The 18,091-nt window shown below is 44.1% G+C and overlaps 1 protein-coding gene across 2 annotated transcripts; it reads right to left on the reverse strand.

Annotated features, from left to right (window-relative positions):
• Positions 1-325: 325 nt before the first annotated feature.
• LOC147636849 (E3 ubiquitin-protein ligase RING1-like) lies at positions 326-13,942 on the reverse strand. 2 transcript variants are annotated; one of them, XM_086800409.1, is made up of 2 exons: positions 12,313-13,942; positions 326-344 (listed from the first exon to the last, which is right to left on the reverse strand). In XM_086800409.1, exon 1 carries the CDS (start codon positions 13,708-13,710, stop codon positions 12,358-12,360), a length of 1,353 nt encoding a protein of 450 aa, XP_086656535.1. In that variant the 5' UTR covers positions 13,711-13,942; the 3' UTR covers positions 326-344; positions 12,313-12,357. The 2 variants fall into 2 exon arrangements, with proteins under 2 accessions (XP_086656535.1, XP_086656534.1); XM_086800408.1 differs by lacking the exon at positions 326-344 and adding an exon at positions 11,897-12,143.
• Positions 13,943-18,091: the final 4,149 nt, after the last annotated feature.

An 18,091-nucleotide genomic window follows, 5' to 3' on the forward strand; every position in this document is an offset into this window, starting at 1 on the left:
TACTCTCTAAATGTATCCTAGCTACAATGCTCTATCCTAGCTACTCTGTAAATGTATCCATAACCACCTACAAGCATGACAACCATGTATAAACATGCTATTGAGTTTCATTGTTTACTTAAATAATTAATTATTTATATGGTGAACCACTTACTAATAAAATAACTCGGATCTGTCTATCCCTCCTTTAACTAGAGATGTGCCAATCCTAGTTCGCTCTCCCCTAGATCATGCATTATGTGCTCAGAAGTGATGTGGATCAATGGCCTTACCAACCTCCCTCTCGAGTGTGGCGGCACTGAACAATCTTGATGGTACAAGATTCTAAGCAAGATGTCTTCAACCTGCATAAAAAAGAAATCAAGGGAACCAAGATACAATACTAGTTATTAACATGCTACATCCTCAATAAAGGGTAGTGTGAATTCTTGGATAAAATTTCATGGTAAAGCTACAAGCATTACGTCCTCTCCAATATCCTAGTAAAAGTACCCAAAATCATGGTACAATGAAGCTTGAATCCTTGCATAGTTGTAAGGTGCTGGTGGATCATCACAAAATGCTCAGCCAAGATGTACATGTGATGTAGAAGCCCTCATCTACTACAAACTCGATTGCAAACCTAGCTACATTTTTGGCTCAAGCTAGACTTTGGAGATATGGCAATGGTGCATAGGAAACAAGATCGATATGATCATGTGATGTAGTGGCACAAAATAGTAAGATCTCTGACCCCGGCTCGAAAAACCCAAAATAAAAAATAAAAATAGTAAGATGATGTTCTATGGTTCACAGAGGGAACTACAAAATTGTATCTTGGATAAGGCTATGTTCTCCTGAAGAGCAATGAATAAGGGGGATGAGAATGTCACGACCTTGATTAATCAATTATAAAATCGGCCAATATTGTGAACCAAGGCCAGTAAAATAATGCTTTGGGCAAAGATTAGTGGATTGAGGCCGATAAATAAAGCAAAGAGCTCAAGAACCAGCTGTCCCAAGGAGAGCCAATACCACGGTGGCATGGAAGTGCACATCCACGTTTGAAGCAACGAGCATGAATGCTTACCTGAGACAAACAGTTAAGGAAGGCCGGGCTCATAGGCATAGCCAAGCTGACTGGAAAGACCTATTGATGTGCAAGCATCAGGGGAACAACTACTAAGCAAGAGATAAGTGTCGACTCATTTGTTCACGACTAGGGCACCGGAAGGTTAATTGGTATATAAAAGTTGGCTGGTTAATGCATACACACGAAGGACAAACTAAGGGGCAAGAGATAAGTCTTTGGACTCAAGTCTGTTCACATTTAGGCTGCGCGGAGGTTAATTTTGCATACGAAAGTTGGGTTGTTGATTCACCTTATGCCAAGCTAGTTTCGTCTTGCTAATTTTGGATCTCTTTCAAAACTGTGCATGCGAAATGATGAATGCTTGGTTTTACTCTTGGATGAGAGTTCAGACACCCTCTACAGAGACCCTCAAACACAATTGGAAACTAGTAACCTGAATGCTCCAAGTTGGCAAATCAAGGTTATCCCCAAGTGTTGCTAGCTCAAAATCAAAGAAAAATTGGAAGTGACAGAAAAAGGGGCCACTCACACCACACTGCAATCAACCTTCTTTTGTAAGTAAAATCATTCCATTTCAAGAAAGCAATTTACAGAAAAAACACTGCAAAAAATCATGAAGCCCAAAATCTTGCCCTAGAAAATTGGGGTCATGTGTCACACAACAAGTCCTGCTACATCCCTATTCAAATCAGTCATCCGTCACACAGATCTCACTACATCCCTATCCTCCCTTCCAACAAATCTATGTACATAGTGGTACATATTACAGAAAACAATGTTCCAGCAACATCTCTCTCTTCTCTCTGTTCATCTTTGTGTTTTGCACATTTCTTAAGACAGGGGACAAGCAGTTCTTCCGCATGTTACATTGGTATCAAAGCCTAGTGGAAGTCCTAGAGGTGTTGAATTAGTGAAGCTTTGGAAAAAGCACAGTACAAATTTTTCGTCCAAACATGAAAATGCAGCCAAGTAATTCCTCAACACTTGGATGCTATGTTGACATATCTGAACAAGAAGGTGCAAGACCTCGAGTGGAAACTGGTCCCATGTAAGCCCCGTCCGGGACGAGTCAGCCACGGTTCCACTCTGTGTGTTTGAGGTCAAGTGTGCATTGTCCTGAACATGAAGCAGTGCTAGTCCGCACTGTGAGTCTCCCTTGGAATGATGTCAGGTGATCTGAGTATCTGGTTTGCGACCGGGTGCCGGACATCTGTTGGGGTAAAGGCGTTATGCCCACCCTTATAGTGTGTACAAGCCCATAAGTTATAGTACATAGTACACTTAGTACTTTTAATGTACTAAGTGCACTATGTGTACTAGTGCAATATACATGTGTGATAGGGGAGTCACACACTCATGCTTTTCATGAGTTGACTTATCCCCACAACTCTCTCTCTCTCTCTCCCTTGCTTCTCTGTGTATGTCTCCCATGAATGAACTCTAAACCCTAATTACATGTTTCTCCCCATCAACTGGTATCAGAGCTTTGGTCTCCAGATTTTTCTCCAGGTTCTCCTCCCTCTTCTACTCTGCTGGTCGCCTGCTCTTGGGCCTTTTGATTCCTTGGTCGCAGGGGCTGGCCAGATAGTGCCTGTGTGTTAAGAGGCGTAGCCATCCAGTCATCGCAGCAAACAGGGAACCCAGGCATATAGCGTGGAACTGGTGAGCGTGGAAGGTCGCAGGCAGGCGTTGGCTCTCAGCAGCGAGCCAACCAGGCGAAGGCAGCAGCCGTAGGCGAATTAAGTCCACATGGCGGAGGTCGAGCGTGAGCGTGGACTGGCGACGGTGTAACACACCTAGGCGTCGGTTGACAGCTAAGATAGCTGGCAACGTAAGTACACCTCGTGGCTTTACGCCTGCAGCAACCAGCTGGAAAGGGCGAAGGCGTTGGCGAACAAGTGCTGGCTACTAAAGCGCTATCCAGCAGCGGAGGCGGCACTGGTGGCGATGGGGAGTCTGCGTAACTTCTAGCGGACTGGAACAGCTACGCGGCTGCCCGCACGCAGAAGGCTCCCGTGTCCTCCCAGCTCAGCTTGGATCTCGAGGCGCGCCTCTCCTCAAGTCGGCTAACAGCACTTTGCTCGGTGCTTTCAACATCCCAAGCCCCACTACATAATCAGCATCAACACCAGCAAACGCTTCATCTTGATTGGAGCAGCCATCAAATCTGCAGCACAAGTGCCCCCCCTTCTCACCTGCACAAAACAGAAGCTGATTCCTGCAACAAAAATTCAGCCTGCAAATTGGATTAAATCAAAGGTATTTTGCTTCAATTTTGGATTTTCCTTGTCAAATCAAACAATTGAGCAGGTACAGGTGCCCTAATTGCTCAATTTTTGAGCAAAATTGGCAAAATTGGGTGACATTGGTCACAATCAGGCTAAATTTGCAGGAAATTGGTCAAATCAGGATCAATTTGCAGGAAATTGGTCAAATCAGGATCAATTTGCAGGAAAAAGGATGTCGAAATTTGGGGCTTTTGATGTAATTGTGCAATTAAGCACTCATACATGCTGTATGATGTGAAAAATCGCACATTTGGGCAAAATTGCAGCAAATTGCAGTGCAAATCAAGGGGCTTTCATGTATTGGATGTATATGTGGCCAGGGGGAAGCATCGTGAACACTCTGGATGCCTTCATGTGCGTCAATGTACCATGCATGATCAGAAATTGATCTCAAATCAAGGGGTTTTTCAAGTTTGTATGCTTGTTGAGCTTGGCAAAGCAGCAGGCAAGACATTTATGCCTTGAATCCTCAAAAATCAGCTTGCAGTCAAGGGGCTTTTGCCCAATTTCTGTTCGGGACTGTTGTATGCAGTGTTCGTGACTGTAAAAGTCTGATTTTCACTCATTTGGACAGCCACGAGAGCATTTATTGCTACTGTACCTGCTGGTACAGATTTGGCACAGCTTTGTGCATGTTTTGGCATGGCTGTACATTGTTTTGAGTGATCAAAAGGTTCAAATTCAGCTGCTGAAATTGCCGGTACAGGTTTGGTACATCATTGGTGAGCGCTTAGTACTGCTGTACAGTACTTTGGAAGGGCAAAAGAGCACATTCAAGGTGCTGTCCAAAATCTGCAGCAACCAGATTTTGGTGTTTTCATCACATAAAGTGGGAGAAAAGTTGCATTCTTGCTTCCGCAGTGGGAGATAAAGCTTGGGAGAACATTTGTGAGCACTTTGTGTGCTTTGGGTGCAGTGTTTGCACATCTTTTGGTGCAGTGTTTGCACATTTGCAGGGATTTAGGCATTGACAGGTTGCATTTTGCTATGGCAACCACAGGTGAGAGCTCTTCATTGCTTCACATCAAGAAGCTTGAAGGCTCGCATAATTATGATATTTGGCAAACCCAGTGCTACAATGTGTTGCTCCAGAAAAAGCAGCACAAGCCTATCAAAGAAAGGGGTGTAATGCCCGCTTCTCTTACTGCTGAAGAGTGGGAAGATATGGATGAGCTGGCAAGATCTACTATCATGTTATCTGTGTCAGACTCATTACTTTTCAGCATTCGTGAAGAGAAGACAGCTTGGGGAATGTGGCAGAGATTGCAGGACTTGTATGCCCAACAAAGTGCCTCAAGCAAAGTGTATTGGTTGAAGAAACTCATAGGCCTTCAGATGAAGGAAGGGGCATCTATGACAGCCCATCTCAATGAGTTTAATGGTATTGTCAGCCAGGTCATCAATCAAAAGTTGGCAATGGACGATGAGTTCAAAGCCACTTTTTTGTTATGCACTTTGCCAGAGAGTTGGGACACATTCAGGACAGCCACTAGCAATTCGCATGCTATGCTGTCATATGCAGATGTTGAGGGTGCTCTTCTTCAAGAAGAGATGAACAGGAAAAACAACTCTGTTGGCAAGTCTAATGCAATGAATGCACGTGGGAGATCCCAACAAAGGGGGAAAAGCCAAGAAAGGGGAAGGAGCAAATCTCGCTCGAAAAAGGATTTGGAATGCCATTATTGTGGCAAGAAGGGACACATCAAAAAGCAATGCTACAAATGGAAAAATGATCAAAAGGAAAAGGGAAAAGGCAAAGACAAAGAGAAGGATGAAGCCAAAGATGTAAAGCCAAAGGGCAAAAGTGGAGTCAAGATCGAAGAAATCAATGTGTCACATGCAGGTGGCAGTGAGGATGAGGTCCTCTTTACGTCTTCACTTGATGCCCATTCACTTCTTACAGGTGGTCATGGTATGCACTCATGGATCATTGATTCAGGTGCCTCCTTTCATGTCACAGGTTGCAGAGACTTGTTTGTCAGGTACACTGCTGGCAATGAAGGAGTGGTTTATTTGGGTGATAACCATGCATGCAAAATTCTTGGCAGAGGTGATGTGAGGCTTGTATTTTCAGATGGCTCACAGCTTATGCTCCATGATGTCAGGCATGTGCCTGAGATCAAGAAGAATCTGCTTTCTACTGGACAGCTTGATGATGCTGATTATGTTACCACATTTGGTAGTGGAAAGTGGAAAATTAGTAAGGGCTCACTGGTTGTTGCCAGAGGCTCTAAAGTGGACACTCTTTACTTTATGCATGCAGGTGTTTGTCACCATGCTAATGTAAATGCAACCGAGCTGCCGGAAATTTCTATGTGGCATAGCCGGTTGGGACACATGAGTGTCAAGGGAATGGAGCAATTGTCTCGTTTGGGTTACTTGCCTTCTCTAAAGTTTTCAAGTTTTCAGTTTTGTGAGCATTGTATATATGGTAGGCAACTACAGTGCCCCCACAAGAAAGCTCTTGGACAGAAAGATGCTCAGTTAGAGCTTGTGCATACAGATGTATGTGAGATGCCTCAGCTTTCTTTGGGAGGGGCAAAATACTTTGTGTCTTTTATTGATGATGCCACACGCAAGGTGTGGGTCTATCCTCTTCGTTTGAAGAGTGATACATTCGCAGTGTTTCAGAAGTTTGTTGCTCATGTTGAGAATCAAACTGGCAAAACACTGAAGGCTTTGCGTTCCGACAATGGTGGAGAGTATACGTCCAAACAGTTTCAGGACTTTTGTGATGCTAAAGGCATCAAGAGGGAGCTCTCTACTCCTTATGATCCTCCACAAAACGGGACAGCAGAGAGGATGAACAGGACCATACAGGAGAAGGTCCGTTCTATGTTGTCACATGCTGCATTACCTCATGGTTTTTGGGCTGAAGCTGTTATGACAGCCGTTCACCTTATAAACAGGTCACCTAACACGAGGCTTGGTGGGAAAGTGCCAGAAGAAGTATGGACAGGGAAGCCTCCGTCATACAAGCACTTAAGAGTGTTTGGTTGCGTTGCGTACGTGCACATACGCAGGGAAATGCGCACCAAACTTGATCCTAAGTCTCACAAATGCATATTCCTAGGATATGGTGACAGAGGTGAAATGGGGTATAGACTTTGGGATCCCATGAATAAAAAGATCATACGCAGCAATGATGTCATTTTTGATGAAACATGCATGTATAAGGAGCCTGCAAGGCAACAGGAGCCTGGCAGAGTCATCTTTGATGATGATGGACATCATGGACAACAACAAAGGGCTGTAAATCAGCCATTACAGCAGGAAAACCAGCCCTTAAATGGTGCTGAAAATGGTCCAAATGGACAGCCAGATATGGCAGAAGATATCCCTATGGATATACCACAGTTGGAGGATATACCGGGCATGATTTTTCAGCCTTATGGCATGGAACAGGAGCCACCAATGGGTGATATGCAGGCTGGACAGCAACCTGCAAATGATGGTCATTGGGTACGGAGGTCCACTAGACCCTCCAGAGCCCCTGACAGGTTTGTTCCAGGGGTTGACTATTTGATGCTTACTGACTGTGGAGAGCCCTCATGTTATAAAGAGGCTTTACAGAGGGCAGACAAGGCTCTATGGGAGCGTGCCATGAAGTCAGAGATGGATTCTCTGCATAAAAATGAAACATGGAAGTTGGTGCCTTTGCCTGCAGGCAAGAAGGTTTTGCCATGCAAGTGGGTTTACAGGCTCAAAGTTGCACCAGATGCAAAGCCAAGATACAAAGCCAGGTTAGTGGCTAAGGGCTTTAAGCAGGAATATGGTGTGGACTTTGATGAGATCTTCTCTCCAGTGGTCAAAATGACCACACTTAGAGCTGTGTTGGCTTTGGTTGCGCATGATGATCTGGACTTGATTCAGATGGATGTGAAGACTGCTTTTCTTCACGGTGATCTCCATGAGGAGATATATATGCAGCAGCCAGAGGGTTATGCAGTGAGTGGAAAGGAGAAGCTTGTATGCAAGCTGAAAAAGAGTCTTTATGGGCTAAAACAGGCACCACGAGAATGGTATCATAAATTTGATACATTCATGAAATCTCAGAAATTCAGGAGAAGTGACATAGATCACTGCTTGTATACCAAGAAAGCTTTGGATGGCAGTCTATTGATTCTCATTTTGTATGTTGATGATATGTTGATTGCTGGGAAATCTCGTAAAGAGATGGATGCCTTGAAGCAGAGGCTGCATCAAACCTTTGATATGAAGGATTTGGGTGATGCAAATCACATCTTGGGTATGCGGATACTTCGGGACAGAAATCAGCATGTGTTGTATTTGTCTCAGAAGGAATACATTGGCAAGGTCTTGCAGAGGTTCAATATGGACGGGGGGAAGAAAGCTAGTACTCCTTTGCCTCCATATGTGAAACTCAGTGCTATGGACAGCCCACAGTCAGATAGAGACAGGGCTGATATGGCCAAGATTCCGTATGCTTCAGCTTGTGGCAGTCTCATGTATGCCATGGTTGCTACTAGGCCGGACATTGCATTTGCAGTGGGAGTGGTTTCTAGATACATGGCCAACCCTGGCAAGAAGCATTGGGAAGCAGTGAAAGGTGTCATGAGATACCTAAAGGGCACACAGGATTTGTGCATTTGCTTTGGCAAACAGGATGCATTAGTGCATGGTTACACGGATTCGGATTATGCCGGTCATCCAGATAACCGGAAGTCTACTACCGGTTATGTCTTTACATTCACAGGAGGTGCTGTGTCATGGATATCCAGGATGCAGAAGTGCACAGCCTTATCTACTACAGAGGCCGAGTATATTGCAGCCACAGAGGCTTGCAAGGAGGCATTATGGCTATCTCGGTTAGTGGTTGATTTGGGCTATACAGGGGATATTCCATTGTTGCATTGTGATAGTCAGAGTGCCATCCAGTTGGCAAAGAACCCTGTCTTTCATGCAAAGACGAAGCATGTGGATGTGAAGTATCACTTCATCAGAGAAGTGATAGAGAACAAGCAAATTCAGCTTGTTAAGATTCATACGGATGACAACCCGGCTGATCTGTTGACGAAGAGTTTGCCTCCGGAGCGGTTTGCTCATTGCAGACACTTGATGGGCATTGGATGAGGCCAGTTTCAGCCTTGATATGGCCTTGTATATTATCATGTACATGCTGATTTTTTCTTTTCCTTTACTTAAGGGCACTTTGCCTTTAAGTGGGAGGTTGTTGGGGTAAAGGCGTTATGCCCACCCTTATAGTGTGTACAAGCCCATAAGTTATAGTACATAGTACACTTAGTACTTTTAATGTACTAAGTGCACTATGTGTACTAGTGCAATATACATGTGTGATAGGGGAGTCACACACTCATGCTTTTCATGAGTTGACTTATCCCCACAACTCTCTCTCTCTCTCTCCCTTGCTTCTCTGTGTATGTCTCCCATGAATGAACTCTAAACCCTAATTACATGTTTCTCCCCATCAACATCTATAAATGCATGTAGGTTTGCATGTAGAGAAGGGGCCACCCCATAGGGCTACCCCAAAGCAGAGCCTAAGGCTCTTGCTGTGGGCATAAGGGAGGTGTAGAACCACCCCCAAGGGGCCAGGAGGGCCCATGCTGTGCCCACCAGCCTTGGCATGGGCTGGGCAGGCTGTCGGCCAGCCCTAGGGGCTCTAGTCAGGCAGCCGACAGGGCCCAAGGCCCTGGACAGCCTGTTGGCCAGGTGTGGGGCAGCCCAAACAGCATGCACAGGGGCTACCCAGCAGCCCAGATTGTGTGCATTATGGCCAGCCTTCTTCATAGATGTGAAACGATGGGTTTTATTAGCATTTAATGCTATTTTGGGCAAGTCGTGGAGATTTGCAGCAGGCTGACTTCTGTATGGTGGCTGACTTGAAGCCTGAGAGGGTGTATAAAGCCCAGCCATAAGTCAGGTCTAGTATCTCATTATTCATGACGGGTTGCTATGTTCCAAGGGCCAGGACAGCCAAGGGGAAAGCTCCAACCAAGGTGAAAGTGCAGGTCAAGATTCCGTCTTTATTTTCTGATTTGCATCATTCTAATAAAGAAATACACCATTTGTGGTGGGGACCCTACAGAGGGTATTTGGGACCCAATATTGTCTCCTTTCTCTCTCTCTCTCTCTCTCTCTCTCTCTCTCTCTCTCTCTCTCTCTTTTCTGCACATATACTTCAGTTTTGTGCATTATATATTCGTCGTGAAAGATTGCTGAATTTTGGGCATTGAAGTTACCGATTCGCCCACGAAGCTTCCACATGTTACAGCTAGAATATGGGGTGTAGAGCCCCCGCGTGCATATCATGGGGTAAGCAGCCCCCAGATGCTCATCCTTGTAGCCATGGTACAAGGATGAGGGAAGGAACAAGGGGTTGCAGGTTTCCAAAGAAGGGATCTAGCTCTCAGCCCAACAAACAAGGGGAGAAACAAGGGGTTGCAGATTTCCAAGAAAGGATCTAGCTCTCGGCCCAAGAAACAAGGGGTTGCAAGTTTCCAAGAAGGGATCTATAACTATTTGGCCCTCCGAGCTCTTTTTCACATGATGGAACTCTTGCCCGGACATACGGATAGGTTGGTGGACACATGGGAGCAGGGTTCTCAAAGCTGGAACAGGAAAAAGCACCAATCTTGGTCAAAAAGCAAGAAAAAGCAAAAAGTCAATTGTGTTGACCAAGAGCTGAGGGCATCATTGGAAAGAGGACATCAAATTGGATCCAAAAGCTAAAAGCCGCTTTCCCAGAGAGCAGCTCCAGGGCCAAAAAGCAAGGCCCTAAAGCTACAAAAGCGTAAATCAAGAACTTTGGCTATATTTGACTATTAATAAAATATTTAAAAGAGGAAAAGGAAAAAACAAGGCAAAAAGGCAAAAGCAAGACATGGCAAAAACCAAGGACCCCTTTCAAGTATAGAAGAAGCTTGAGACTTGTATTCCTCTTGATGATGGAGAACAACTCTTTGAAGATCAACTTTGTGGATCAACCTCATGGAGACAAATTTTGAGGAGCACAAGAGCAACTTCGGAAAGAATATCTTCATTATCTTCTCCACCACCTTGTGCCTCATCATCTCCTTCTCCTTGCGCATGTGCCACAGCAACATTATCTTAGAAATTGCTGCCGCCCGGAGCCGGCTGCCGCGAGTTCCACCCACCTCCACCAGTTTCGCCGCCGCTTGGATCCACCACCGAAAATCACTTGCTACCTCCTCCAGCTCTGCTCCCCCTTTTGTAGCATTGCCTGCAGCCTCTTGCAGCACGCCGCCTTCTACAAAGCTGTTTTGGGCATCTAGAAGTTCATTATTTACACGTGTTCCTTGTATGTGAGCTTGGACATGGAGAGCTTGGACATGGAACATAGGGCTTGGACATGGAGCATAGACATGGAGAACCTGGACATAGAGCTTGGGCATGGAACTTGGACATATAGCTTAGACATGGATCTGGACTTGGATTTGATCTAGACTTGGATTTGATCTAGACTTGGATCTTTTGGACTTAGACTTGGTTTTGGATTTGATTTGGACTTGGAACTTGGGCTTAGATTCATTGGATTTCAATTTGGATATTGGATCTGGTACTAGCCCATCCCCATGGTGTGATCGGCCTCAGAGATCTTGTGCCTTGACATCGACACCGACTTGGATATCCTACATCGGCATATCTGTTTGTTTTGTTTTCATTGATTGTATTGTTCCTGGCCAGCGTGCCTGTGGATTGTTCCTGAATAAATTCCTGAAAGGGGGGCAGGGCCTGTTCCCCGCTCAATGTGGTGTACTATGCAAGATCCCTATTCCCTTCTCTCTCTCCCCTCTCTCTATATCTTTATCTCTTGGACACGTGGTTGAGTCTATCACTGCACGCCCCGCTGGGCTTACAGGATCTAGCTCTCAGCCCAAGAAAAGTACAAGTTTTCAGCCCAAGGAGGGGACAAGAAGAACATGTGCACATTTCTCAACACAGAACAATACATTAGAGATTGAAGCAATCCAAGGTTCCAGCAGAAGGTTTTCAAGACAAGATCCAAGTGGTCAAGAGAGCCTACAGTTTTGGAAGTAGGATGCCACAAGCAGTAAAGGGGTGATGTCAATCATCCAAGATCAATTGGATTCCACTCATGAAGTTTAGCACAAGGGAATGTCACATGCACAACATGTGGACATGCTAATCCTCACTTTTGGCTATGATTAGGATCCTTTTTAGGTTTTAATATGGGATTTTGGCATGTATTTGTCCTAGGACCTGGCCGACAACGTGTAGGGGAAATTCCATGAGCCTATCCCTCATAGGTGGGACAGGTCTAGGCTTAGGTATTTTCCTTTAGGAGGCCATGTTGGCTAGGATCTATGTACATCTTGATACATATATATAGAAAGCACTGTTTCAGCAACATCTCTCTCTTCTCTTCGTTCATCTTTGTGTTTTGCACAGTTCTTAAAACAGGCAGTTCTTCCGCATGTTACATAGCATGAGGGTATAAAATAAACAGGGCTGCCCGAGAGAGATTCCTTGAGGCAGGAAATCCTTGACCCGATGGTATCACCCCAACATGTGTGTTCAAAGGAAGGTCGTATTTAACATAGATGGATATAAATGTTCCAAGTAAATCTTACATGAGCACAGTTGTATCACAAAATGCAGAGGTTCTTGCAAATCTCGCTGCAAAAGTGACTCTGAGCAGAACCAGAGGCTAGAAAATTCATATCAGAACCATAAAGTAGTTCTGATAACTAGAAAACTTATTTTATAAACAAGTGCACAAAATCTCCACTCTTAGATCCAAGAATCTTCTCTAGCACCTTGCAATCACAAAAGAAAATTGAAAAAAATACTATTTTACATGCCAGAAGAAAAACATGAACTGTTAATGGACCATGCTCGAAAAAAACAGGTTTTGTTGGCAAGTTACTTCATACAAAGCAAAGGGGGAAAAGGACATGGGAAGCTAACATAGTTGAGCATCCTTACACTTTTATCAGAATCATCATAAAGGCTTCCAATCAATGGCACCTGCTAATCCAAATCTTCATGGTGCGCTTCTGACATTATTCTATCTCCGTCATCATCAGTCCCCAAAGGTCGAGAGGTTTGGCCTGGAGTGTCAATGCCTTCTCCAGCTGGACCACTCGAGACTGTCTCACCACTGTTAGCCTGGCTTGAACTTCCTGCTTGCGCATTTGCAGCAGACTGAGAAACCGCTGTGGCATTCCTAAACCATGGCAAGCTAATTGAAAAACGACTGCCACCTGGTGCCCTGCCTCCTTGAGGTGGAAGACTGGTTGCCCCTCCAGTAGGAGCACCACTTTGAGGCACCTCCTGCCCACCTGCCTCTGTCCACACTTCACTCCCTCCAGGAAACTGCCCTGTATTGAATTGTCCTGGAACACCCCAAAATGTAAACCCACTTGTACCTCCTGATGCACCAGCATTTCCCGGCCCCGCAGCAGAACCTTGTCCCTGTGCCCGGCCCTGATCATACTCAGGATCATCTGTAGGCATCTCATAGCGACAAACTGGGCAAGAATTATGCTGTGCCAGCCAAGGTAGAATGCAATCTGAATGATACAAATGTGAGCAAGGCATCTGTCTCGCCTCCGAGCCCAATTCAAAGGCGTCCTTACAGACAGCACAGTGGGCTGCATCTGTACCTAGTTGTTCCTCGGATATGTTGATGGTAGGCATTGTTTCAACAGCAGACTTGGAAGCAGGGGGAGCACCATACCTATTGGGATCGTTCTCAGCTAGTTGTTGGATGAGTTGCTCCAGACCTGGTCCCCAGAAATAATCTCCCAAGTTACCCGGGAGGCGACGAGGTCCATCTCGATCCAGGCCTGGTCCTCCCCAGAAATAATCTCCCAAGTTCCCGGGGAGGCGACGAGGACCATCTCCAGTCCCGTTGTCGAAGAAGATCTCTATGTTGCCTCCAACAGGGAAATTAGGCATCTGCCCTTGGAGAACAAGCATGGGGTTGATGGCTCCGGTAGCGATGCCGGCTCTGGGTCTTCCTCCTTCAGGACCTGGTTGGAGCTGAGCTGTTTGCATGTGCTGGAAGATAGCAGAGAGAGCCTCCATGACAGGAGAAACCCCTGGGGGGGTATTGTTGGTGTTGGCGGGGGCGCCTACTCTGGATCTCTGGGCGAGGCCACGCATGAAGCCAAGGGGGCTCTCTCCCGGAGGAGGGCCAAGATTGCCGTCCATGGTGCTCCAGGGTCCGATGGGAGAAGGGGGGAGAACGGGCGCCGGGCTCTCCACTTCCTCCAGAAACCCTTCGCCGCAATTCGGGCACACCAGCTCTCCTGCGCCCGTCGGCCGCACATTCCCATCGCATCGATAGCAATAGAAGACTTGCCCACCGGAGGATGCCATGCCTCCTGCGCAGCAACGCTCAAGAGGCTCGCTTTTGCTTCCGGAGAAATGTCACAGCTGATGCTGCTGCGGAGAAGAATAAGAATTGAGACTTTCTCCCTGGTAATAATACCCCAAACCTTAGCAAAATTCAACGAAGCTGCAGATCATCATGGAAGCTGAGAAAAGACAGAGCATCGCTTTGACGCCAAAGAAAATCTACATTGAGATCTATGACCCCTACTCAATGATGTATTCACATCAGGTCCTTAGAAATTAGAATGCTGAGAGACCCGGAACTCCTAGGTCAAAAAGGGACGGAGCCCATTCTCATGGACCCAAAGTCCATCTCCCGGAGAGGGGGGCAGTCTATAAACACCTAGACATTATGCCCTACATAACCTCGCCTCTCGGGCATGAATACTGAAGGATTTCTTTGATGGGGTGGGGGGCTCTCGGCTACACTAATTCGCCCCAATTCATGCACCTAACACTACCCCTTTTCATAACACTAGTTGGGAACCCGTGCTTTGCACATCTTTTGAGGCTTCCAAAATCAAATGCTACCCAAACCTCTTCCTCCCCTTCCCGAACCTCCAAATTCTTGCCACATGACGGCTTTGTGAAACTCTTCCTTAAGATAATATAGAGAATAGAGATGATCTATCTACCATCTCACACCCGCATCATGGGCTCCCCCACCCATCTAGAAAAAGGGAAGAGGTAGGTGTTGTGCTAAGCTTATTGATCAATATAATTGGTTTTATGCATACCATGTTTATGCCTATCAGTTCGTTTTTGGGACCAAATTTTGTTTACTCTTTCCTCAAACACACGACAAGCACAAAAAAAAAAGCTACTGCTACACAACACACTCAAAGGGTGGTGTGAACATCTTAATTTGATCACTTAGGAAGGAGAAATATATATGTTGTTGCACACAGTTTGAAAGAGTTTGATGTAAAACCAAAAACACATGTAGGCCATGAACCTCCTGAGCAAGATTGACGTTTTTTTTTGCAACGAAAACTTGTGAAAAGCTCATGCATGGTGGTTGCCTTAAACCTTCTAGGCACAATTGCTTCAAGTAAGCTTTATAAAAACCCATGAGAATCATACTTGCACAAAGTATATGTTATCTCATACGTGCAACTAACTTGAGCACTAGAGAGTGTTGGGCATGTATTTTATGCTTAGCAGCTCCTTTGACAATGAAAAGACACTATAGCCAGAGCTCTCAAACCTTCACAACTCTACCATGTCTCTATCCATAAGTTTGTGTCAAGGTATTATTTACCTTATGTTAACTATCCTAAAGATGTTTACCTTCATAACCTACTTTAAAACCTAATCACAAGGAGTCCCTACATAGGATACTTCTCCTACCATAACTTACAGAACACTGATGACCTATACGAGCGTGAATAAATAAAAAGGTTTCTTGTCACAAAGATCTAGGAGATCCTAGCTTCATAAACAAAATGTTCGAGAATCTTTGAATCAGATAGATTGATCCTCGAGTCATCCTAGTACAAGTGAAATATCTAAGCTGGGAATGATGGACATATCTAAGCTGGGAATGATGGATCGATGCATAAATGTGTTCTCATTCTGATTCATCCCTAGGACATGTAGAAAAATAAAGTAGATGTGTTTTGCAGGCAAGATATGGCTTATTCCCTTTCACTCTCTTTTGGAAATCAGGGCATGTGAAGTAAGGTTGCTCCTTCACATGCACATCACATTGGTTACAAGCCAGAGCAAAGCTTGTTGGCCTAACATGAAAGATAACATTCTTCATAGGTTCTACAATTGTCTTACCCATGATGATAAGTTCCATGGATAAAGAACTATCAAGTGTATGTCTCACCAATGATGATAAGTTCCATGGATAGTGCATTGTCAATCCTTTTAGCTGTCTTTTTGGATATTCCATGTCTCTACTTTGATCTTCATTGTATAAATGATGTGGGTCCAAGATCTTGTTGTTACATAGTTGGACCTCTATCATGTGTCAGGCTTCTTAAGTCCTCATTGTCTTGCTTGCTTGCTTGTGGCCTAAACCCTTTTACCATTAACATTTCCCTCATCCACAATCCAGATGCTTGGAAGTTTGGGGACATGTGTGATGTTGGAACCTGGATGCCAAGTGTGTGTAACATTATTATTTACAGAAACACATCATTTGAGCTTTCTGCCCTCCTAGACTGGATGTCTCCTCTCACAATAGAAATAGACTAAGACTACACCTTCTGATGTTTGATGAGCTTTGAATGTAACAATTATACTTTACCTTACTCTCTCCTATCCAAGAAATTTGATTTTAGGGTTAATGGGATTTCTCTGTGTAGCCTAGAAATGGCCTCGTGGATAGCTTGCTTACGTACATACAAATTGGCTCTTACAGTTAGTTGTTTCTCTTGAGCTCTTCCAAGATTCTCTCTAAGGTTTTGTTTCACTGTGTTAAATGTATTCCTCGGTCACCCTCATTGCTGTATATCCCTATTTTTCCATCACATAGCACCTTTTCTGGATTTTGCTTTACATATAAATAACCTTGTCCAAAGTTTCAAAGGTCTACACATGTTAAAACCTTTGACCAACAATAAATATAAATGGACCTATGCATACACAACTATTTCAACACACACGCACATAAATAACCTTGTGCGCATACACACATAAAATAACCTTGTGCAGATAAAACAACCTTATGCATATATGCACACAAAATATAGCCATATGATAGGCTACAAATGATTAATTAAATGCTAATACAAAAATATCATAATTAGCACATGATCTTTGTCTTCACACCACCGCTCAGTCCACCATCCGTATAACACCTCAATCGATACCCTCATATCGTGTGACTCCTCAATCAGTACCCTCGCACATCTCACTACCTACACTCATAGAAATAATCCACGTTAGTTAAATAATCAATTGAACACATTAACAATCAATCCCAATGCTATTATGAGAAATAGGAAACCATAATATCAAATCACATGTACTCACCACCATTGGCATGGCACACTTGGGCGTCCTCAATATAAAATAAACAATATAATACCCAATAACTCAAGAGTGATTTTTGTAACATTCCCTCTTTCTTGCGTAAATCCATGAGAGGATGGCTTCATGATTAGTGTGGAAAACTCAATCAACACATAACACAAATACAATCCAATCAAATGAACATATATGAAATAAGTCTAAGTGTCCCATACCACAGAGACACATTTCACATACACACATAAGATGGTATAAGATAGAAGACATAAATGTGTCACATGGATCTATATGAACTTAATCTGATCTCCCATACCACCATATTAACTCCATATATCATTGTAGCCATATTTGGTAGTAATGTGTGGTGTGAACACACTAGGACTAGCCGAGGCACCTTTTCTCTCTTTAGGAGGTTTTTTTCCCCCATGCTACCCATCTTGGGATATACTTATCATCTTTGTACATCTTGCCTACTCAAATATAGAGTAGACGATAGTGTTGAGCGATACAAAGCTAGGCGTGTTGCAAAGGGTTATGCACAAGAGAAAGGTATTGATTATGGTAAAACCTTTGCACCCACATGTCGTATGACTACCATGTGGAGTATCATTGCATTAGCAGCACATGAAGGTTGGAATGTACGTCAGTTGGATATTAAAACTGCTTTCTTGAATGGGGATTTGTAATGCCATGAGAAGGTATATGTATCTCAGCCTCGTATTTTTGTTCATAAAAGTCAAGAATCAAACGTATGCAAATTAAAGAAAGTTTATATGGTCTTAAGCAAGCTCCAAGAGCATGACAAGAGAAGATACATGCATACTTAGTTGCATAGGGTTTTTGCAAAACAGCCTCTATATTAAGAGGACTAAGGATGTTTTATTGGTCATTGTGTTATACGTTGATGGCATGCTGCTCATAGGCCCTAATGATAATCATATTTTAGCGTTTATATCTGATTTAGAGAAGTCTTTTGAGGTGTCTGATCTTGGAATGTTGCACTATTATTTGGGCATTGAGTTTTGGTAGTGTAATGATGGCATTGTTATGTTGAGGTTATGTTGCAGAGAAAATAATAGATGCATTATTGAAGAGATTCAATCTTGAAGACTGTAAACCTATGGCTACATCTATGGAGTCGGGTTTACGACTAAGTCTTGAAGATGCAGGTGACTCTTTTGATGCTGGCTTATATCAAGAAGTTGTTGGATGCCTTAACTTTTTGTATAACACCATGCTTGGCATTTAGTAGTAGGTGGTCTCAATATTGAGCAGATTTATGTATAGCCCAAGCATAAAGCATTAGCAGTCTGTCAAACAAGTGTTTTGTTACCTAAAGGGAAATAAGCACTTTGGGTTATTTTATCCCAAGGGGGTAAATCAC

The sequence above is a fragment of the Cibotium barometz genome, chromosome 7 (genome assembly GCF_041138505.1).
Source record: "Cibotium barometz isolate CiBa-2024 chromosome 7, ASM4113850v1, whole genome shotgun sequence".
Classification (NCBI taxonomy): domain Eukaryota; kingdom Viridiplantae; phylum Streptophyta; class Polypodiopsida; order Cyatheales; family Cibotiaceae; genus Cibotium; species Cibotium barometz.

What these genes read in the sequence shown, in the direction of transcription:
- LOC147636849 (XM_086800409.1), bottom strand. Translation starts at nt 13,710, where the DNA reads ATGGCATCCTCCGGTGGGCAAGTCTTCTATTGCTATCGATGCGATGGG.